At 42.7% G+C, this 24,180-nt stretch overlaps 2 protein-coding genes across 2 annotated transcripts; one reads left to right on the top strand and one right to left on the bottom strand.

Moving 5' to 3' along the window:
- Window positions 1-782: 782 nt before the first annotated feature.
- zgc:154055 (uncharacterized protein LOC556036 homolog) lies at window positions 783-11,828 on the bottom strand. Its single transcript, XM_036542768.1, has 11 exons — window positions 11,367-11,828; window positions 10,061-10,120; window positions 9,266-9,374; window positions 8,809-8,934; window positions 5,998-6,171; window positions 4,155-4,372; window positions 3,429-3,590; window positions 2,652-2,793; window positions 2,086-2,306; window positions 1,386-1,537; window positions 783-993 (listed from the first exon to the last, which is right to left on the bottom strand). Exons 1-11 carry the CDS (start codon window positions 11,549-11,551, stop codon window positions 833-835), a joined length of 1,710 nt encoding a protein of 569 aa, XP_036398661.1. The 5' UTR covers window positions 11,552-11,828; the 3' UTR covers window positions 783-832.
- Window positions 11,829-13,439: 1,611 nt separating this feature from the next.
- On the top strand, window positions 13,440-17,932 carry fam167b (family with sequence similarity 167 member B). Its single transcript, XM_036542503.1, has 2 exons — window positions 13,440-13,870; window positions 16,125-17,932. The coding sequence occupies exons 1-2, from the start codon at window positions 13,544-13,546 to the stop codon at window positions 16,386-16,388; spliced, it is 591 nt and encodes a 196-aa protein (XP_036398396.1). The 5' UTR covers window positions 13,440-13,543; the 3' UTR covers window positions 16,389-17,932.
- The last annotated feature ends 6,248 nt before the right edge of the window (window positions 17,933-24,180 follow it).

The following is a 24,180-nucleotide window of genomic DNA, read 5'->3' as shown; positions in this document are numbered from 1 at the left end:
TGAAAACCTACACGCAAAGTGGGTACCTTTAACACTGGAGGTCGTGCCCATTCTGCATTCGTGCATTCTGTTGATTTGCATCGCTTTTAACTTGCTGCAGACTAAATACATTTTCTTGTTCATCATTTTCGCCTAAATCTCTTTAATATTTGTCGTTACATCAATTAGTCAATCAGTCAGTCACTCAGATTTCAAGTAACGTTCTTTATTATGAAACTCTGCCAGAATGCGACACAAAAGTGCTGCGGAATAACTTGACAACTTTTTAATCACACTATTCATAACCAATGATGAAAATAAAGTATGCCACATTATGAACAGAATGAGAAGTATTTTAGGGTAAAAGATAACATCGTAACAAAATTACACTCATATTTTAAAATTCAACCCAAGCAACAAGGTAATACACAAAAGCAAATATTTATGATACAAGCAAACAGAGAGCCACTTCAATCATTTCAATAAAATATACAAAACAATGATATTAAATGCACATGCCATTTTGCCACTGTAAGTTCACACACCATATTTGACAGTTAATGGACAAAAGCACTGTACACCTTTCTCCATTAATACTGATTTTAAGTTAAATATCGGAACAGCAATCCTTTTTATTGATCTAATGAATGCTGCCATTCCTCAAACACACTGGCATGAACATTGATCAAATAAAGCAAGTCTACTCTCTCCGATTCATTGGAAATCCTGCTACACACAATGTAATCACACCACACTGAAGCTTGAATTATGTGTGACGTGAGGAACCCTGACCCCCTACCCACCCTACAGTTCGGCAGGAGTCTCTGTTGGGGACGGCAGTGAGAGTTTTGACTCAGCAGTCCACCACCCCAGAGGAGGGGATGGAGCTGTCAGCCTCCAGCTGCACCGCACTCTGCCCACAGCCCCGTCTGCAGCACTGCATCACCAGGTTACGGATCTCCTCTCTCGCTTCCTGAAGGTACTGGCCGCTCTGTGTCCACCTGAAAAACAGCCCTGAAAACACACACATGCGCGCACGCACACACACAGACACAGACACACACACACGAGTCTCAGCCAGCTGACTGTGTGAAATAGGGATACTCGACTTTCATGTCCCTGTACCCCAAAACAAGGGCTTCACAGAATGCTCTGGTGAGAATGTGTGTGAAGTTCTAACATAATCAAGTGATTAAAGGCAATCTCTGGATAAATCCAAGCAGGCAAATGATTCTGACATCATTCAACTTCTCACACATCGCTGAAACTTGAATCTCCCAAGAGATGCTACTAATGTCATATCTCAAACTAGCTGTGATGATGAAAGTGACCTACAAGTAAAAGGATGACTCAAGTGACTCAAGACTCAAGGGATGTTACTGGTTGTCATCTGGTCGCCCACCTACCTTGCCATAGCTGAAGGGACGGAGGCTGGACAGAAGGCCAGATGGCTAGCTCTGTGGGCTGGTACAAGGGGTTAATGAATCTGTCTCTCTCACTGGGCCTGCAGAGGAACTGGAACAGGCAGTGGGTCTTCTCTTTCACCCCCAGAGCACACCTTAAACGAGACAGATACAGAGAGAGAGAGAAAGAGAGAAAGAGGAGGAGCAGGAGAGGGCGAAGGGATGCACGTGGGGGAGAAAAGGGAGGAACAGAAAACAGGGGAGGGGTAGAAAGAGTGATAGAAGGTGAAGGCGAGAGAGTACATGGTCTTACTCTCTGCTGACATCCTGTGACAAAAAGGAGAACTGCATATTGCAAATCGCAACAGAATCAAGGGAGAGTCAACAAGAAAAGAAGGGTTACATTTTTTGTAGGCGCAGAGACTCCGACCTTTGACAGCTCTGGGTCAGGGGGGAGCAGGATCAGACGCAACCTGCTGTTTTACTCACAGCACCTCAATACCTGGTAAACAGCTGTGAATCTTACCCAAAAGCTGCTGCGGCCAATAACCGTGCGCATGGACACAGGTGACGACAGCACCACACAGGCAATCATTTTGCACCATAATGGCAGAATAATGGTGCAGGGTACTGAGGATAGCCCAGATCAGCTGGAGTAGTCCCCAAAAGCCGTAAAGTGCAGGGAGAGTCTCCCTCCTCTCACCTCTCCTTGTCACTGTTGCAGAGGAAAGTGCCAAAGTCTGAGGCATAGGCATCCTGGGCCAGCTGCAGCAGGAGGGGCTCCCCAAACTCCAGTGCCAGGGGGAACTGTCTCTCCAGCTGCCAAACGCAGTCGAGGAGCAGCAGGAAGATGGGTGACTCCTGCTTCAGACGGGCATGTGAATGTGCTGAGTGGGCACAGCGTTGCTGGAATGGGTGACCCGCCTGGGCGAGAGAGGACACAGAGACTGCCTTCATATCAATTTGGTTTATCACGACACTTTTTTTTTTTACTAGGCCATTACAATGTGTGTAGCATAAATAACATTAAACAATACACTGTATATAGTTACCGAAAAAACCTACTTGCAAAAAGAAATTTCTCAACAATACCAACTTATCAGTGAAAAACACCGCCAGGTACGTAAAGGTATAGGATAAATAGGTTATTGGAGAGACATGGGAGGTGATTAAATAGTCAGGTATATATGAGATTTAAAGTACAGCCCACAGAATCTTAGAGAGCAGGGGTGAGGTATGAGTGTGCAGGTAGGTGTTTAGGTTGCTCACCTGTACCCACTCCCTCTCCAGCAATGCCAGGAAGCCCCGCAGTGTTCGGCATTGGGGGTCCAGGATGAGTTGGGCCAGAGTGGTGAGCAGCAGGGTGGTGTCCGTGCCATCGGAGCCATGGACTAGTACTGAGCATCCCTCTCTGGGTGCACAGCAGCAATACAACACAGTGCACGCAACACAGCAACACACGGCACAACAAGACACAGAACAACACGACAGCACACAGAATACAGCACAATGCGCAAGACAAAAAAGAAGAACAAAATACATTTTAAGTTTAAAGCACCATTCATATTTAAAATACCACACTACACCCCCTAGTCTCCAGCAGTGCTCCACATATCTCAATGCACATCCCAGCTTGACACATCAAATTCATTCACATTATTCCTATACATTTGTAAAATATCTGAAGGTTTTTATAGCACTGTTTGGTGAACTGTCACATATTCACATGTGCTCTGCTCCTCTCCGGATGTACTGTTGGTCTTGTGGCCTTGCATTTTTCTACCTTAACTTTCTAAATCATTCTGGATAAGAGTGTAAACCAAAGGACTAAATATGATGTATGTGTACCACTCTGTATTTTACTATAAAAATAGTATGGGTGATGTTTCTACTGCATAGGTAAAGTTAGGGAGGCAGGATCAGTGACACAATCACTCAGCCCGAGGCCATAACCATCTTAAACTTGTATTCCGGGCTGTATGGTAATTCTGTTGGATGAACCAGAACTGTGTTTAGGGGGTGTGCAGCACTGGGACCCTTCCTCACCTCTCCACACATTCTGCCAGCAGCCCCGCTGTAGCCAGAACGCTGTTGACATGAGACAGCCACTTGGAATTCTCTAGTTTGCTGAGCCAGCGGTCCATGTTGTGGGACTGGTCACTGCAGGCCTCCGTCAGTTTAATCAGACTCTCCTGCAACACCTTCCCCCTAGCGGAAGTAAAAGAGTGAACAATGTCCCACTGGCACAACTGAGAGGTTTTACCTGTGTTTACTAGTGTTTACCTGTGCCCTTCTGTTTGCTTAGCTGTCACCACCTGTCAGCAACCCCCCCCCCCCCATACACACACACACACACACACACACCAATCAATTTAGGCTCAGACAAGCCTGGTCAGGTGTATCTAGATGCAGGCTCAGCCCAGACAGAGGCAGAGTAAAACAGACTGCACAGTTAGCCTTGAAGTCACACAGAGATCTGCACCCTTTCAGGCAGTGAGTTCTATTGGACCTATTGGGAAATGTGAACAACTGAAATTTCTGGTGCCTATTTGCTGCAACTGTATGTGTGTTCTAGCAATCAAATAAATGTCTAGAGAACTTTGTTACATTTTAGGCATCTGACTAACACTAATCAAAGTGCGGTAGAACAGGTTTGAGAGCATACCGAGCAGACTGAGAAATGACGCTTTACAGGACTGTCTTGAAAACAACAACAACTCCAACAGGCAACAGACAACCCCTACACACATACACCTACACACACACACACACCTCTCCAAGTTACGGTGCAGCCTCTTCCAGGAGGTGTAGTTTGATTTGGACTCAAACCCTCCCCCTGTCATCCGGGCCTGTTGGGCCAGCTGAGCAGAGCGTGTGTCAATGATGTAACCAAGCTCTGAGCCATCAATCACTGCCTGTAGGAGGAGCTCATCCTCCTTACATCGCTTCCTATTGGCTCCTGGCAAAGGCTGGCTGCTGCGCATGATCACCTAGGAGACAGGACATACAGCCACAGAGTGTAAGAGAACACTCAGGAGAGGGTGGTGTGTGTGTGTGTGTGTGTAGGAGAAGTGGTGGGATTTTGGTCCAGTATCCTTCAGTAATTGATTGAATATCGGACACATTCAATTAACCTGACGCATATCCTACTACATAAGCTAACACAAAAAGCACTTGACCTGCTACCATCTGTAAATGCACATGCATATATCAGTCACAACAACAACAGCACACTCTCAATGCAAATTTTCAATGGGATCATTAAACAAGGTTAGTCTGTTAGTCTGTGAGTGATTCTGCCATTGTGTCACTGATTCTGCAGTGCCACAAGGAACTCATTATCTTCTTATTGGGGAGAATATCACCATTCAAAGAGCAATATCCACTGAGAATCCAAGGAATTCCACATAAATCCACACAGAATGCTGAGTCAATAAGCCAAACGCCAGGGGAGATGGCCTGTTAAGCCTTACGGGCAATCAGCCTCTGTTGTTTCAGAGATGTGGAGGGAGTGGAACTGGCCAGAATCACAATCTCTGTGATGTGACAGATGGAGTTGCAGATAAGGTTAGTACAGGTCACAGACTCAAAGCCAAAGCAGTGGTCTGCTGCTCTCCTAAGGGAAGCACCTTGCCTCTGGTCTCTAGATCTCTATGTTCTTAGACTATGAATTTTTCAGACCTGTAGATCGTTGCTGGTCAATACATCTGTCTTGCTGCTCTGTGCATACGGCTAATTATTTATTTTGTTTACTTGGCAGACACCCATATCTGTAGTTACTTTACTTTACTTTGTATTAGTAAATACAAGTCCAGACTACAAACAGAAAAAAGCAAGCTCAATACAGCCGGTAGTATCACCTGAAATTGCAGAAAAGGTTAAACACACATCCACTATGAGATCTACAGTGCAGGCTGGTCTGTAGTTCTATACTTTGATAATGTATGAAGCACAGTTGCTTTACTTTGTCTACAGTGTCCAGAGAAGAGGTTAACAATGGTTCTCTCATGGGATTGTGAGGAGTGCTTCTGACGATGTGTGAAAGGGTGATTTACTGTTAGAGAGTGGAGGAGGAGGGATGGCTACCCTTTATCCAACAGCAGTACATCTTCTTTGTGTAAGCCTTAAGATTCTGGGGAATTTCCTTATCTGTTTCATAAGAGCGTTCCCGCATGATGATGTTGTGGATATTGTTCTGGCCCCACCCACCTTGTTACAAAGGGAATGAGGAGAATCTTTTCACTATGTAGGGCCAGGTGAAACAATGCAAGCTTTGGGCAGGGCAGGGCTGGAGAGAGAACTGTAGGTTCTAATGTCATACCCAGAAGTCCAGTTACACCCTGAGACCTATACCATGGCCAGGAAACTGATCACAAGCAAAACCTGACTTGCCTTTGTGTTTCACATTTAAGGAATGGTGATTTGGTTTGAATGAGACCTTTTCTGGGCTTGAACACATTTCAAATGAACGACAATGTTATACAAAGATGAAACACAAACATAAAACTAGAATTCAGAAAATCTGATGCCAAACCGCACGTCAGACCAGACTGTAACATCTGTGTGAGCGTGTATACGTGCGAGCGTGTATAAATGTGTGTGTGAGATTTCTCACCTTGCCATTCTCCCTGTGGTAGTAGCAAAGAACAGGGAAGCGGCCGCCCTGTCGGAACTTGGCAGATTTGGCCAGAGTCTCATCATCAATGGACCGTGGGACAATGACGGCGGGGGGGTAGGAAGGACACACGAAGTAGTCCCTGTTCACTTCACTCAGTCTCCACCTATCACTCTGCACAATGGGGATGCAAGAGGGAGAGAAAGGTCAGAGCAACTGTACAACCACAGCAATCTGCATTCAGCCCTACCCCGGCAACTGTAACCCACTCTCTAAACATCTGCTACAGACCTGTAATAGTGCCTGATACTGTGCACTGAAGAGAAGGGACATGGCCTTTCTGGAACATCCTAAAAAGATTTATAGTGGAATTTTCCAGTGACATTACCAAGGGCTACAGTCCCACAGAGAGAGGAATGATTGCAAAGCCGAAACACCAGAATGCCTGAATACACACACCAGGCAGGCCCATGTAGGGTCAGTAGTGGTGTTGTGTTTACAAAAAATTCACATTTACACTGACGTGACTCACAAAAACTCTGCATAAGGAGCTGCGGAGCAGCTATACTCAGCAGCAATGATGACACTATTGCCAAAGAAATCATTCTTACAATCAGGTGTGTAACATGAATAAACAGATTAGCAGTGAAGGAGATAAAAAGAAAATAAATCAAACAGTATGGATATTGGCCAGCCACTGTCCCTCCAATTATGGCATGTTGACACAAATCATGCTGCAAGTGTTGCTGTCCGTTCCTTTCCTAGAATGACGGTTAACTTTTCTGTGCCATTGAATTCTTTAAAATTAGGAATGATTCTAGTAGATCTTGTCCTTATATCTTTGAATTTTTTACATTTAAGGAGAAAGTGCATCCCTGTTTCAACCTCACCTGTTATACGGTGACCACATAATCTTTCCTCTTTTGTTAACCATGATTTTTTTGTGCCTGCCAGCTAGACTGAATGGCTAGGATATGGTCACTAACCCTGCACTTCATAAGTCTCTGCTTTCATATCCTGAACAGTGGCAAAGTGTTAAGACAATCTGTAAGCTCTTTTTAGGACCATATAACAATTTAAATTTATTTTTTGTTCTGGTTTGTTTATTCCAGTGTTGCCAGTATTTTAGCTTGTTTTACAATTTGGTTTATTTTAATCTGCAAAGCAGTGTTGGTCTGAGACTGGTTAATGTTACATGGTTAATAAGTCTCAGTACCGACTGATTGAGGGGCTCATCTTTAGGCTTCAGTTCTTGGGTTTTAAGTACCTGAAATTGCAGCCCTTAGCTAACACTTATAATCAGTGGAAATCTGCCTAATTCTGCCCTGCACACATTTGTTGGCATCTTTTTTTCATGTTAAGTAAAGTTTGTCGCATCTAAAGTAGTTGTGCTTCAATTCTATATAAAACAATGGGCACTGTCAATCATTTTAGACCAGATTCTAACTGATAAATTGACTTGGTGATTTTTTAAAATATTTTATAGAAAGATCTCTGGGCCTTTCTTTAAGTGTATTCACTGCCAGATCAATGGTTTCTGAGCTCTAGTGTGGTGTTTCATAGAGCACGGATGTGTCTGCTGTCCTGAGATCCAGGCTTCTTTTTGGAAGATCATTATTTTTTACTCTTTAACATTTACTGTCAAGGCCCAGTTCCCACAGTATTGCTCCAGCAGGTCCAGATGCTGCTGTAGCCTGTGTTCAGTAGGTAACAGCAGCACCAGGTCATCTGCACAGAGAAAAAAAATAACTTGTTTTTTAGGGTGAGGTCAGAGGCTGAAGATTGTTCCAGTAATATTGCTAGCCCATTTACATTAATAGTGTGGAGAGATCAGTTCATTTACTCCACATTTATTGTTGACACATATCAATTTCATTAGGTCATAGACTTTACCATTTATACCAATTTGAAGGAGCTTATAGTGTAAATTCTCTTGACAGATTGAATACTTTCTTAAAATCAATAAAGGATGCTAATCATTTTCGTTTGTTTTTTCGGTGGATGTGTTGATTAATTTGGGTGTACAGGGTGTAAATATGGCCAGTAGTGTGGTGATTTGGAAGAAAACGCATTTGTCCATTACTCAAGATACTGAGTAAGGAGTAAGGAAGGCCAGTGTTCAGGCATTAATAATACTGCAGAAACCCTTCCCCTGACTGGGGACAATGGTTCACACAGATGCCTCGGTAGCTGTAGTGGTCTAATTTGTCTCCACTACTGTATATTGAGCAAATAATCCACTGGCTCCAGATCTCAGGAAAGCAGACAGCTTGTAAGACTACACTGAACTATTTAAGCAATGCTTGTTGCAGCTCAACAGGGCTATGTTTAACCATCTGTATCCTGATGCTGTCATCTAGGTGATGCTTTCCTCCATTGCTGTTGTTGTTGCTGTTGCTGTGTTTCCTACACCTTCCTCCTCACATTGTCTTGTGGATGAACCATCATTCATAACAGCTTGTGTGCCCACCCCTTCATTTTCTTCTCCCCTGCAGAATCTCCCTGCACTTCCTCTTCTCACACAGAGAACTTCCTGATGGGTTTTCCACATAAGCCTGGGCTACAAGTTGTGACAGGGACTCTCAGGCTACATGTGGAGAATTAGATTTCATAGAGCATAATCAATTTGTTTGTTAGCACTAGCTGTGGATTGGACAAACTTTTATTTTCACATCACTTTTACTCTGGTGGGGTGGCATCTGATTGCAATCATTCTTAGAACTTGCAAAGGAAGGATTACAAGCATTTCACAACCCAGTAGGAAAAAACTGCAAAAGCCGTTATCTGTGATCTGTGTGTCTGTGAGCTTACAAGAGCCTTTATCTGTGCGAAGTCCTGCTCCGCTGGTGATAGCCCCCATTGGCCCTGCAGACTGAGAAATGAAGGCCTGTAGAAAAATGGATACATCTCTGTCACAGTCTCCAGGGAGGACAGCGCCTGCACAGAGAGGGATGGAGAGATGAAGGAGGAGGGAGATGGGGGGGAGAGAGGGAGAATGAAGAGGAGATGGAGAATATTAAGTTACAGTGTTCTTTGTTATGCCTGTTGGTTCAACACATTATATCAACAGATTGCATCCTCCTTTAGGATGCCTAAAATAGCTGTAAGGAGGCATCATATACTACACCTGTCACACTACTCTTAAAAGCATCTATCCTCATAAGTACATCCCCTCAGGGTTTTGATCCCATAACGGTCTGTTTACAAGCCACTCGCACTTATCGCAACACTGCACTGCAAGGGAAAGCGAAACGCCTAACCCTCATACCTCAATGGAGCTGGCGATGTTCAGGCACTCTTCCATGCCTGGGACATCCAGCTGCAGGATGTGCAGATCCTTGCACTTGATGGTAATCGTCCCAGAAGAACCGGTGGACCTACATATAAAGCATACACATGCTCAGGTAACCACCATGCCTGCCCTTTCACGCAACACAATGCATCGTAAGGTTTCCACTTCGCGTGCAGGGGATTCCTGGTACAAGTGAAACAAGCAGTACAGCAGGAAAAACAAAAGGGAAGAGGCCAATGCAGCCAGACATGTGGGCCAAATTCCTGTGCGTTAATGTGATATACAATCGCAGGGTGAGCATGCCCTTTTCTGCTATCAACAGCGAGACCTGCTATTCTACTCCTGGGGGGGGGGGGGGGGGGGGGGGGGGGGGACAGAGAACTGGAAAAAATAATACATCCCACCCCCTTCAGTGAAAACAAACGCAGTATCTCTTACACAAGAAAAAAAAAATCATGTTTAGAGTAGGTACTGGTATGTACTGCCCGAGGGGGTGGGGGTAGGGAGCAGGAAATGGACTCTTTGACACAGCAGAAACAATAGATACAGATGAAAGTTTTGGCTGTTTTAGTCCACGTTATGGTTTTCCACATCACACGTGTGTTTAAATGTTTGTATGCTTACACATTTGTGCCTCATTGCTATCATAAGCGCAAGCAGTACCAATGAGCAGGTGGCAATGCGCAGTGGGCTTGCTGTCAAAGCATGGCTGTTGCCAGCCTGGAGGTGGATGGGCAAAGCAGCACAGAGCTCACACTTTTCATATCAAACCTTTCACTCTGGCCTGAACTCCTAGAGCCGAGGCCTGAACATCCCACCAGGTTTTCAACGCTGATAATGAGGAGGGCAAAGACAGGGTTAGTATCTCCGAGTTAGAGAAACGCACATTCACCTCATCTTTCACAAGCGGAGTGACAGTTAGGGAGTTGACAGTTAGGGCGACACTGACGTAATGACACCTTAGATTCTTCCTTGTGCGTTACAAACACTGGAAAATGTAAATAATTAAAATAAATGTGTGTAAAAATGTAAAACATAAAAAAGTTGATGATGTGCTAAGATGTGAAGGTTTTATCTAAACGCAAAGATATCTTCGCTTTACTCCACTGGCGTTTATAAACTATCAGTGCGCACGCCAAGTCGGTCACAGTGGCATCCCGCACGAGAGTAATCCCTAACAGGAAACACTGCACGGATGAATCCTGTTTCTGAAGTTTCTGGTTCAGCCCTCTATTATCTGGAGAGGGCAGGTGGCCACGTATATTCTGGCACAGCGCTTGACAGGTCAGGGTCTGCGAACATTTCTTTCCGATAAACTCTGTCAGACTCGACCCTACAAAGTTACTCTATCAGAATACGAACCCAGCACCTGCACCGATAGCAAAACCCTAACAGCAGTAATTTCAATAGTCAATAGTGCAGTGGTTTACTAGGGTCCATGTCCATGCACAAGATATCAAATATTTAAGCCTCATGCTTTAATAATACAAATGAATGTGTGCATTATGTGGAACCACGTTATTTTAAGCGCTCTATTAAAGGTTGTCTAACGTTATGTATTTTTCCATAAAACGATCACACACGCATTACAACAATCAAGACAGGACATTCTGAGCACTTCGACCAGAATACTATATTCTATAATTCACGTCTTACGTGTAACTTCCTTGTTTGCCAAGGGCAGATATATCAGATATACAACGTTCAGCAAGGTGTACGTGTATCTGGTAGCCTACAATCTATGACTTTGAAATATGTGCAATGTTTGTGGTATAATTCTGCTATTTGTTTTACATACGTGAAGTGTTTTCAATGTAGGGATATGATCTAATACGTTTAAATAATATGAAACCAAAAAATAAGCATATGCTGTGCATAACAACACTGCCTTCATTAGCTATCGAAGACTATATCAATAATAGAGAGGAAGGGTATATAAATCAACTAGGTTATTAGTGGTAGCAGACGTTCAGAAAGCACGAAACACACTGTATTTTAAAAACGGCTGTTAATAACAACTTTGCAACTTAAGATCAAAACTTGGACCACCCCCTCCTCTGACCGTGGCTCTACTTGCCTTTTCTCAATGGCATCGATGTTTCTCAGAAGCAGAAGAAGTTGTGCGGAACTGTCCCCATCCCTGCCAGAGAACAGGAGGTGGTGGCCGGTCACACACAGCGTCCCTTTCACCGGCGGGTGGAAGGGCTGTGTAAGGATCACGTCTTCTACATTAGCAGTCTTTATGTGCTCCGAAAACTCCATCACTTCTGCGCGAAGCGACGGAACAAGTCAAGCGAAGCATAGAGGAACGCGATGGTAGTTTGTCCGAGCTAGTGGTGCGTGGTGGACAAATCACTGGCACACAAGCCCTCCGCTACTTTCACAAGACACAGCTTAAAAACACGACAATAAATGGACCGGTCTACATATTTTGAAGTAGCGAAACGTAATTAAATCTAAATAGGCCTACAATCACTTCTAAAAGCACAGTACACGTCGCAAGCCTTGTAAACGTTCCAGTAATTAGTCCGGGCTGTTCACAAGCTGTAGCGGAGAAAGCATGCAGCTGCGAAGGTCTGGAGGGGGGGGGGCAAGTCATTCTTGCTTTCGTTTTCTTATGATTTTACAAAAGGAAGTCGGAAACTGTCGTTTCACAGAAATACTGAGCGGCTGCAAATTTTTCCTTTCTATCCAACCCCTAATAACAATGCACACAAAAGAGCTGAATGACAGAACAGAAGGAAGTCAAACTTTTCTTGGAAGCAAAGATGAAATGACACATGTACAGTTGTTAAATTACAGGATATTTGAACGGGATTGCATTCACTCATACACTACTTCATCCAGTGATTAACGGTGATTTTTGCAGTTTTACTTTTTTGTTTGTTTTTATTATGCATATATTAAAATGCATTTTAGATGCACAATGTAGGCCTATAATCATCCTTTAATTTCCCTGGGTATCTAAATTGAATCAACAAAAAGGCCGTACAATTCTGAATGAGAAAAAGAATGTATTTATTCTTACTCGTATAAAACCATGAATTCAGAAGTAGCCTATTTATTACCGCCGTCATATATTGTACTAGCATGTTTTAGCCATTTGATAAGTAGTCGCTATAATACAGTAAAATGAAATAAATATGCATTCAAGAACACCAGCAGGTGGGGCCAAGCACACGCGATAAATACATAGCAGCTGCAGTCTTTCAAAGTGAAGTTTAACTGCGCATTCCCTGTGGCCGTGAAGCCTCGATCACCACACTGTACCCACACATGTTTCAATCTCATACATACGACTGTGGGCCTGTCACCGGCTTGGCGTCCACAAAACTAAGACATTACAGGTGTAACTTATGAAGGTAAATGTAATGTGCAAAGTGCCTATTAATATATAACAGCTTACACGATACATGAACTGATTCTACCGATAAATATTAATAGCTCTTATACAACAAATCATTTTCTCACACCATGCTCTTTGACTGTCAGAAAGGGACCCGAGCTACTTTGGTGTCGATTACGGGGGACATTATGACATTTATGAGACGATTGAAAGAAACAGCATTTTCCACAGAGAACAGGGCACTGACTTTTGAAGACTATAGCAAACTAAAGCTAAAAGTCATACCAAAGTGTTACCTTTACCATCTACCCTCGAACCATTTAGCCTACTACACGCATGTAGTGCCGACACAGCGCCAACTCAACTTGTTTATGAAGAGATTATATCTTATCTAAGAAATATTACGCGGGTAAACCAATTCAATACCAAGCAAAAAAGACATCTTACTGAACACTCCAAACATTATAAAATCTACTTCATGGGGTGGAACTATGTCACTATATTAAACCGCAGTTGTTTAAACTATTTTTATTAAACATTTACTCGCGAGGGAAATCACAACAGTAACCAATTAAATGTTGATTGTAAGCTTTCTGAATAGCGTGCCACGGTGTTTACAGCGGACACGTGGTTATTAGCTGGAATGGCCACTAAGTGGAGAGTTGACACTTAACAATACTTATGTAGCAACGTTAACTCCACTCCCTCTCTCGTGTTCGAAACAGAAATAGGGGCGGTCACTTCTGTTCGGTATCAACACTATAAAATAATGGGAATCTCCTTGCACGCTGTCGCAGAGCACCAGGCGCAGCGTTTAGGATCTTCGCGCACTGTGGAAGAGATACTGCGGTAACCGGGGATTTTCAGCTGACATTCCACCGAAACCAACCGCACGCAAGAGCTGCGATATGTTGACCGCTCCGGCAATGGAGTTTAAAGAATTAGGGGGCGAGGAAGACTCTGACGGGGAGACCGAAGATTTGGACAGCGTCAAGGCGCTAACCGAAAAGCTGAAGCTGCAGACCCGTCGGCCGTCGTACCTGGAGTGGAAGGAGAGGTTGCAAAGCCGACCGTGGAAAGAGGAGGCGACGACCCAGAGCAGCCCGACTGAAACGGCAGAGAACGATGCGAACCCGCTCCAAGTTTTAGGGGACGGGGATTCAGACCGGGAAGTACGGAACATCTGTGGCTTTGACACCCTGGACGATGCATTGGACTGGTTAAGGAAGGAACTGGTGAGTACAGCAATAGTACAGCAGTATGTCCCATTTTGCACATATTGCGCGTGCTGTTGTCAATTGCACGGCTAAAGTACATACCAAAGTGTGCCAATAACAATAAGACATGGAATAAATCGATAGTGAGTAACTGGAAGTAACGGAAGAACGCCTTTGTGAGGTTTTTATACAAACAGAACGTATTTAATGTTTGTGCGAAATAAAATATACTTTGTCTTTTGTTCAAATACTATACATTTGCGTGGTCTGATGTGGTTTTGTGAACCAACTGCAAACCAATTTGTTTGCCGCATATTGGAAGGCTGACGTCTAGTCTGTGCTAAAACAATCATACCCCTTGTCTCACCTGTTGCATTTGACAGTGAGATTGTATGCCTTTATACGTGTGATGGTTTTTAAATGTCATGGGTTCTATTTTTGGCAGAGCACCTGCACTGTGAACTGTTGATTCCTCTCCCTGCATTTGCATGGTGCATAAGAACTGAAATCACGCTCCAAAGAGAGAATCATATGCTAATGTTTCAATGCACAACCGCATAATATCGAACGTGCAGAGCGAAAACAAACTACACAGGTACCCAAATCCCTGGTAATTTATGACGAATGATGATAATATACGGATGCCTAGCGCGTGAAATATTGGCTACATATTATAGCAGTAAACCTCAGCATTTATCAAACCAACATCAGCGATTATGTAAGTGATTGTTCTAAACATATAAACATCTCCAAATGACTTCAGGGTACGCACTGCAAAACATGTCAATTAATGCAGAATACGTCTAAAAATGTTCTACAAGCACTGAAAAGACATTTGATAAGTAGTCCACTGAGCAGTGATATCTTCATGGAAAGTGTTGCCCAGATATTTATTGCAGAGTGAAAACTGCATCTTTGCTTACCCACCCAATTACATCTCATCTCTCCTTTATTTGAGTAGTCTTTATATTACCAGAAGGTATGTTGCACTGCATGGTTGAATGTAAGCACTTATGTATTGCACTTACTATTTTTACAGTTGCACATTGTAGTTACAGTAACACTAGTTATCACAGCACTGTTTCAGAGACTGGTACATGTGATCAGTTTTGCTTAGATTGTTCCGTTGTTCCTGCAGCTTTATTTGATACATTTTGTATTTTATGTAAGTAGCTCTAAGAATGTCTGCTAAATGGCTAAATGTTAAATAGTATTTTTGTCCTCACAAATTTCATTGGACTTTCACAAGAGAGAATCCCATCTCTCTGTAGATATGCTGGTGCATTTGGCATGTGTGAAATCTCACTGTGGCTCAGTGGTCTTTGTTTTGGTGTTGTCTTGATAACCACCCAGGCCAAGTCTATCTAATCACTCAGCTATGAAGATGGATGGAAAGAGAATAAACACTTGTACTTTCCATAGCGGTGGAGGTGGTTCTCTAACACAACACAGGAGCATAGCCATATGAGTGAGGAATGGTGAGATGATAGCAGAACTTCTGTTTGCACATTCCTTGTGGCTGTGCAGTGGGAAGCAGAAATGAATAAATATCTATGAGAAAAAAAATCTTTGATCTTTTTGGCCTTTTTTTCTGTGTGTATCATCTGCTGTGATCTCTGAAAAAAAAAATTCATTATGATAATGATAATCTGTATGTGACGGCGATACAGATTACGGTCAGTGTCAACTGGAAGTACTTTTCACATACACAATGGGATTATCTGTTGCAAAACAAACACTTGAGATTATCCCTTTATCACATGCATGCTTGACCCCCTCAGTGTTACGGCCGCAGATTAGAATGGAGAGAAGGGCCGCAGTGTGCAACAGTGCTGAGAGCGCTGGACTCGGTGCATCATAGGATTGAATCTCATAATGAGCCGCTGTGTGAGCAGAAGAGCCAACATGGATTGCGACTGTGAAAATCTCAGATGTGGAGCAAGATAAACTGTATCAGATAAGATGATGTCATGTGGTGTAAAAGGTGGCCCTTTTCACTGTCAGTAGAAAGGAAGCAGAGGGGCATGATGGGAAAAAGAAGTTGGTTGGTCATGCAGTGATTTGTAGAGAATAATTCGGGAAAGGTATCACAAACATAAAGGAAGAAGAACACCCGTACATTTCTCATGTTTTGTGTGTGTTTTGTATTGTGTGATGAATGTAATGTAATGTGGTATTTTGGGGCTCTGGGTGTGTAACGCATAGGTGCAACTCATGCCGTAGATTTTTTGGACTCTGACACCTGCCTCCCTGTCTCTCCATTCTTCTCCAGAGGGAGATGCAGCTGCAGGACAACCGTCTGGCCCGGCAGCTAATTCGCCTGCGGGCAGAGATCCACCGCCTGAAGGTCGAGCAAGTGTGCCACCGTCACAAGGAGATGCTGGACGATGCCACCTACGAGCTGGAGGAGTGTGGGGAGGAGTCGGACTTGCTGTGCGACATCCCGATGAAGGCCGCCTTTGCCCTCTCCACCCCTCTCAAGCACTTGGGCCTCACTAAGATGAACATCAACTCACGCCGCTTCTCTCTCTGTTAAGCTCCGCCCATCCCTCAGGTTCCCCCTCACCACGCTGATGATCCCACTGCAAACACTGACATCTGTGATCTTTTTTTTCTGAATGTTCTTTTTTAAAGACACACACCCACAATTGTCTTTATAGAGTGGAAGGGGGGCAAACAAAAAAGCCTATTCAAACTCCATGGTGCTCTCCCGTGAAACAACACAGATCTTTTCTCCCAGATGCAGTGCCACTGCGTCTCCTGTAGGTGGCAGGGGTTGGTTCGTTGGATGGGTGTACCACATGGGGCTCGGCCTCAGTGCTTGAGCTCATCTTGTAGCACGATGGAGCAAACACATACAGAGGATTTTGTATGGTGTGTCTGGTGCACGTGGACAGAAGGTGACCAAACAGACAGTAAAGGCCCCACAAGGGACTTTCTGTGTCTGGCCACTGATTCCTCTGTAGCTGATTGGCTATGCCATTCCTGCCCTCTCTGTTTCCCGAAATCATCACTATAAAAGATAAGTGAGTTCTTGGTTGGCTTTCCTGGTAATTTAAAGGGGGAAATATGAAATATGAAACTGTATAAGATAAATAAAGGGGAGCCAATCAGTCTCCTCTTTCCGCCTTAGCACCCGCAAACTGCCACGCCCCGGTTCACGGGGTTCCATGATGACAGGTTCTCAGTGGCTGAGTCTGAGAGAGAAGAGGCCATTAACCTCAGCTGCTCCGAGCTTCAACCCACTTTCCTCTGCCCAGTGCCCTTTCATTGTCCTGCTGAAGACATGGGAAGTGGGAGTCGTTCTAACACCAGTTTATTTTTTTTCCGAGACTAGAAATAGCCAGAGTTCTCAAAGACTCAGGAAAGAGAAGTAGACTAATAGTGACCTGTGCCTTGGGTCCTCAGTTCAGTATGTTCTTGATTTAATTGGCAATAGTTTTTTTTTTTCCATTTCCTTATCTTGTATTGTCCTTTATGCAAGAGGACCAAAGTTCTTTTACAGGGTAGAGGATTAGCTGTGCTCAGGATGGGATTGCTCAGGATGAGTGTACAAGAGAGTGAAACAAGTGTGGAAGGCAAGAGTGAAAGAAAGGCATATGTATGTGACTGAAAGTAAAAAAAATGGACATCTGTACATAACATATCTGAGTAGAGAGGTTTGATAAAGGTGGGGTGGGGGAGGAGTGATCTGTACATATAAGTGTGAGCTACTGAATGACAACGGACAGCTGCAGTAACTATGCCAAAGTGCAGTCCCTCACAGGTGGCACTGCACTGCATGCAAATACTGTAATAACCTGTGATGGTTGATGAGCTCAAACTAAAGGAGGCAGGAATATATTCACCTTTAAATGGGTAGTATTAGTCATCCTGCTTTCATTAGTTTTCCTTGATTAACAATCAAGCAGTTAATTAGCTGAGCTGCTTGTAGCAACAGCATTCTTCAAGAAATGGTGCATCATTTGGACATATCTACAGATGATTTGACGAAAGGTTGGATGTGTAAAGGGGGATATGTTTTCTCCCCTCTATTTCAAGCTCATTGACAATAACGGATAATAACACATTATGGTGACACACTGGAAAAATTGATTAATTTTTATTAGACAATAAATTTGCCAAAAAATCTATTTTTTTGTAATAAAGTGTACCTCTATTTGCATCTGTAAGAGTTCAGATGAATATTCTAAAATAAGATGTATGGCATTTTGCTTCTCCATTGTTAATCCAGCTTTGCTGAAGGTGACCTGGAGTCACAAAATTGTTTATTCTAGTCAAGCTCTGTGTATGTTAGTGTTTTTGGGTTTTAGTGGGCGCTTGATTTAACATATGTGTGTGTTTGTGTGCGTTTTGTTTGTACCTGTGTGTGTCTGTACGTGTGTATGTGGGCAATGCTTGCATATGTATGATTCTAGGTCAGAGCTCAGGGAGAGTACTGGAAACAGTAGATGCCTGTTTCTAGACTTGCACCACAGCTTGAGTCATGATATCCTCATTATTATGAATGTAGAGGGGAGATGGGAAAGACAATGACACTGTGGGTGTTACTGTTGAAAACTCTTGCTCTCCCTTTGTTAAATACATGCATTTTTTAAAAATAATTACAACCTGTAAATGTAAGAAGAATAAATATTTTATTAAAATATTACAGTTCAATATCTGTTTGATCTGTGATTCTGTGATTCACTTTTTTCACACTGGTGAAAGATTTTACTTTGATTTGAACAGCCAACATCGGCTTATTCTCCTGTATGTGGTCTATAATGGTGGTCTATAATACCCTCATTGACAGGAGGTCAGGTGAGCTTGTTGCATTATCACAACAGGGCCTGATGTTGTATCAATGTGATAGCACTAAGGATAAAAACAGAATGTTTGATTCTGAGTTGTTTCACACTGGTGTTTTTTTCAGCACAACTTCTCCAGTATTAGTGTAGTTAAGTGCGGGACATTTATGGCAATGCCTAACTGGTACTACATGCCAAATGAACGTAGAAGCCCCAATGCCAAATGTTTTAGTGTGTGGATGCACTAACGCTCCTCTGATCAGAAAACAAATGGGCTCTAGTAGTACCCGGTTTACCACCTATGATTAGTATCACACTGAAAGCTTTAGATGGAAAATTTTATAGGTTTATTTTTTTGTCCCCAAATCAATGTCAGTGTTTCTCTAAAGTGATGATAAACATGAATAACACAAACAACAGTGCCGACTTGGGTGTTTCCTGCCTCCCACCTCCTTCTCTTTTTGCTGCCGCTGTCAGCAGTTCCGTCAGTGGGAGCATACTGTCTCACACACACAATGTGGGATATCAGTGCACTTGGTCATAGAGATTCTTACTCACAGGGAGTCTGTTGTTCCCGGTGAAAAGGGCTCTGGCTGTGTGTGTGTATTGCTGACAGATGTGGTGACAGCTAAACAAACAGCAGCAGACAGGTAAACACTATTTAGCATAGGTGAACCCTCTCAGTCATGGCAGCAGGACATTCTTAACTCCTGAGGTAAGTTCTGTTACAACTCCTGCCCCCCATCCCCTTCCCAAAGGCCAGCTTGGGCCGAAATGTGGAGCACATGATGGCTTTAGAGACAGAGGGTTGTGGGTTCGGTTCCTAACTGAGGCGTTGTTTAGTCAACTTCGTCAACTTTTGGTCAACTTTGGCCAACGCAGTACTCACATGGAGCAGCTAAGCAAAGCTCCAGTAGTGTGTTGTAGATATAGCATAGTTCCATAGTTTCTGAGTAATAATTAAAATAAAGCTTTCTAAATCACCATACAGTACTGAATATATTTATACTCTATAGCATTATTTACTCATGTTCAGTCTAAGTTGATACTTGAACCTGATCATATATTTCTTATAAAAGTCAAAACATTTTGGACGGCCAAATCAAAGTGAGTCCTGTATTTTACTGCCCTGACCCTCTCTATAGCTCCACAGATGATTTCCATCATTATACAGCAATATTCAACATACAGTACTGTATCTGTCATAACTAAGATGTCTCCTTCTTGATACTTTGCATTGAAAGTTGCAGGTTGTCCTTGCATCATTCAGGTGTAAGTGCATGACTTGAACTACTAAAAGGTTCAATGAGTTTATTAGTGACAAGGACCTCCTAGCTATAGCAGGTAGTAACATGGTGTCTAGTTGTGTCTTCTGTAACATAACAAGGCAAAATAGATTTGGGGAAACCTGATTGGTTGGCTGTCAGTACTGTAACTGAGGCTATTTCTTGAGTATCATTTACAATGTAGAGAATGTGGGAAAAAGGCAAAAATGTACAAAAAAAATCATTAGCGCAAGATGAACAGCCGACCATGGCAGCTTACACGTTTGACACCTACATTTCTCAGAGTCATCTTACATCGTCTTACATGACATCAGTGTATTGCTCTAAGTGTCTCATTCATAAAACACCCCTGTGAAGAATCACCAGATTGTAACAGAGCTGGTGGGAGCTAAATAAAGACACAGTGTGACACACAGGCACAACCAAGCATTGTAAAGCCATATACTTTACAGTGTGAGATAAAGCTGCATTTGGACCATGGTGGAAACATGTTCATACAGCGATGACTTCATGCCTGTATTTTGAGAACCCATCTGACACAGGAGATCCTGGTCAGACTGAGGAGGAAGGCTACATATGTCTTTTTCACACACACCTTATTCTGTGTGAAAAAGGGTCCACCTCACTGTGGTGCACCGTGTGACTTGCAGTACAAATAGTCATTAGCTGCATGTGATTGTGTCAGAGGATTGCTTTCGCGTTGCTTCAGGGCTTCTGTGTGTGTGAGAGCAGAGGTTGTCCTGGGGTAACATGCCTGATGTTCAATTTGTGATTCCAAAACAGTATTACAGAAACAGAAAAAAAGTATGAAAGACATCAACATGCAACCTACTCTAGTAAAAACTAGCCTTTACTGCAGCCATATTGGTTATGAATTTTAATACATCTACATTTCCCCTTATTCACTTATAGCAGACACTCTTACCCAGATTGACTTAAAGAAGTACATGCAAGAAGGCTAGGGTGAGAACAGAAACAATTCGTACGTACCATGTGATATAACATACAGGTTTAAACTTTGGGGTTAGTTGGATTAAGATGCAGTCTGAGCAGAAGTGTTTTCAGTCTGTAGTGGAAGGAGAACTTTGTTCAATAACACAAATACAACAAATAACTTTGTTCACCTTGGGCTTGAACCTATTGTGGTTTGCTGGTCCACTGGTTTAGTCATTATTATAGTCATTATCATTTTGCATCAAATGTATCATTTACCAAAATCTCAAAATGACTCAAGATGAAGCTTGTGTTTGTTCTATTTGGAAGTCGCTCTGGGTAAGAGTGTCTGCTAAATGGCGTAATGCAATGTAATGTAATGTTCTACATTAAAGTTCGAAACAAAATGCCACAGAGTTCAAAATTAGGAATGAAACTCATCGTGTTTGCAATTTGATGTGCATCAAAATGTTATGTAAAAAGTTATAATGCTGTACTTTGAGTTCCAATCATACGTAACAGCATATATTATCTATGTTCATCTAATGATCTTCAGTCATAGGCCAAATAACTGAATGTTCTGTGCTTTCATGCAGAAACACAGCTAACTATCTACTTAGAGCTCATGTGTAATACTTATGTCCTTTGGCAATGAAACTATACTGTTTACTGAGACATGTCCTGTGATACGTTTCACCCAAGAGGCAAAGTTACGTTCATAGATACAGAATTACTAGAATGCTTTTTCTAATTCAAAGCAAACGGCTGAAAGTGGGCCCCCTTCTTTTTGGAATTTAATCAGAAGCTTTATCAAACTTCATGTGCAATTATTTATAGCAGCTGTAGCTGTGATTTGAGTGTGAGGTAGCTGTATCAAACGGGTTGCTCAATTCAATACTTTGCTTCTGTGTCAATCCAATCTAGTCATCCTACATCTACAGTTACCACAAACATGTCAACAATGCCATGGTGCACCAGCACTTGCTCTGCCAGATTTCTGTGTTGTCATTGGGCGTAACATCAAATACCCCCCACCCTGTGTGTTAGTGCATCAAACTGACAGGGACAATGAAGGGGAACCAAACACCTCGCGTGCCACAGGGAGGAAATAATAAGTACTCACCTTTCAGGGACCTGGCAACCAGTGTCTGGCAACAATCATCTAGCCAGGTATTGGAAATTCTGGTTCTACATGTCACAGAAGAAGGCAACTTGGCGCTCATAATAAACTTTTTTTGGTTGTTGTTCTTGTTCAAAGCTTAATGATGTGAAGTTTGCCCTTTTTGTGGCAAGAGTAAGGGCATGCTTGTGCTCATGGAGCTTTCCAGAGCATTGTCTTTCCACCAAAACCTCAAGCCTCTGAAAGTTCAGCAGGCTCACTTCCTCCCAGCTAAACAAATGCTTTTCAGAACACAAAAAAAACTTCATATTTCGTGCAGGATGAGCAAAAAGCCAAACCCCTACATGGGGTATGACTAAAATTCTTGAGTAAAAAGAAACATACAGTTTTGTAGACTCTCAGGGTGACTGTTGCATGATCTTTCATGTTTTCACTCTCTTTCATTTTCTTTATCTGTTATTAAAAGCTGCACACATTCAACACATTCTACTAATTCAAAACCATATTTTTACATGCCTCTCTATATGACATACATTGTACAACACATTTCCTTTTGAAATCAGATTTTAAAAAGAGGAAAGTGTTTTTTTGTAGAAAAAACTGAGATGGTGCCTCATCTTCCTTAAGATGTACTCCTCTGTTGCCTATATATGCACACTTCCTGTGTGAGCTTGGGCTCACTTCCTGTCTACGCCTTCAACAGCCGCTCTCTACCACCGCAACAGAGTGGCTGTGGTCCGCAACAATGAGATCACTGCCTGCACTAAAGAAAAGACCAAAGAGAAGAGAACAGTATAAAATGCTGCCTTTGTCAAATTAGGATTAGTTTCACTTTACAGGCAAGGTGTCCTCCCATTTAAGAATGACACCAGGTTGCACAATTAGTGGTTGACTTCCTCAACCATTCTATTGAATAAGTCAGAGAAGGTGGGTTGCTGATCAAAATTTTAAAAGGGTGTCATCAGGCCCTCTGTGGTAATGTCTTAGCACTGGCACAGGCAAGGAAAACCCATCTTGTAAGGAAATGAAAGGATAAGAAAACAAAGAGAAATAGACTGAGACAGCATGAGAGAGACATTTTGACCTACCCCATAACAAAAATACAAAGGGTTGGCATTTAACCTTAGTACGAGAGTTCTATGTAATGACATTCATTTACTTTGCATAGTACCCCATTTAGAGCCTACTTATTGCAGAACTAGTAGATTGTTGCCTACCTTGTAGAACATATACAACAGTTTCACCCCGGAAATAATCATCTATTTCATCAAAGAAATACAATCTGTGGTCCCCTGTTGTACCAGTTTGCCCTCTCAGAGAAAACCAGAGACAGACACAGAGTGAATCTATATTATTGTTTGTGGGTATACTGTCACAGGAATAATTCAACAAAGGCCTTTATTTCAGAGGTCTACCCAAACCCAGGTGAGATACCCACAATCCTTCACTATCTCACTCACCTAGCAGTTCCAAGTGGCAAGCACCCTCTGTTCCCCACCCAAAAATGCTTGCTGTTTCCTGTATGCTGTGCCAAAATAGGATGTCGTCACCCCCCCCCCCCCCCCCCAAAGGCTTTATTTTCAACACTTACATCCGTTAACAACAAGCCAAACATCTCCCTGGCTGATTCTTATAGTTTATGTTGCACCATCTCAACTATAAACATTCAAGGCAGTCAGGCTATTAGGCTTTTGTATGTTGTAGCCTTTCTTAAGGCTGAGGTCAATTAGTTGCAAAGTTATTGTCCACCATTTTGATCTACAGCATATACTTCACTCTGCAAATCTAGTGGAAAAAAGGAAAACAATCCCTGTCTAGTTGGTTCATATGGCATGTGCTGGTGCATTCAAACAGTCAGAAACTGAGGGAATGGAGACTGTTTTTTTTTTCTGTGGTACATGGTGTGACAGTCTTTGTTAACTATGGAGCCCTCGCTACCTCCACAGTAATGGCGGCCTGAGGAAGATTAGGAAGACATGCAATTCCAGTGGCTGGCTTAAATGGGCATTAAGACATAAAAAAGCACAGAGAGACATCCGTAAAGTGGCAGTGTATGTCAGTGTTTAATTAAGAAACCGTTGGAATGACAGATAACGGCCCACTTTTTGGCGTGGTCCTTTTTTACATGCAAGGATGAAACATCAAGCAACATCCCAAAAAAGAAAGAAGTACAATTTATTATTTATTATTTATTATTAT

This window comes from Megalops cyprinoides, chromosome 12 (assembly GCF_013368585.1).
Source record: "Megalops cyprinoides isolate fMegCyp1 chromosome 12, fMegCyp1.pri, whole genome shotgun sequence".
Classification (NCBI taxonomy): Eukaryota; Metazoa; Chordata; class Actinopteri; order Elopiformes; family Megalopidae; genus Megalops; species Megalops cyprinoides.
This window is presented reverse-complemented; position numbering and strand designations above follow the sequence as displayed.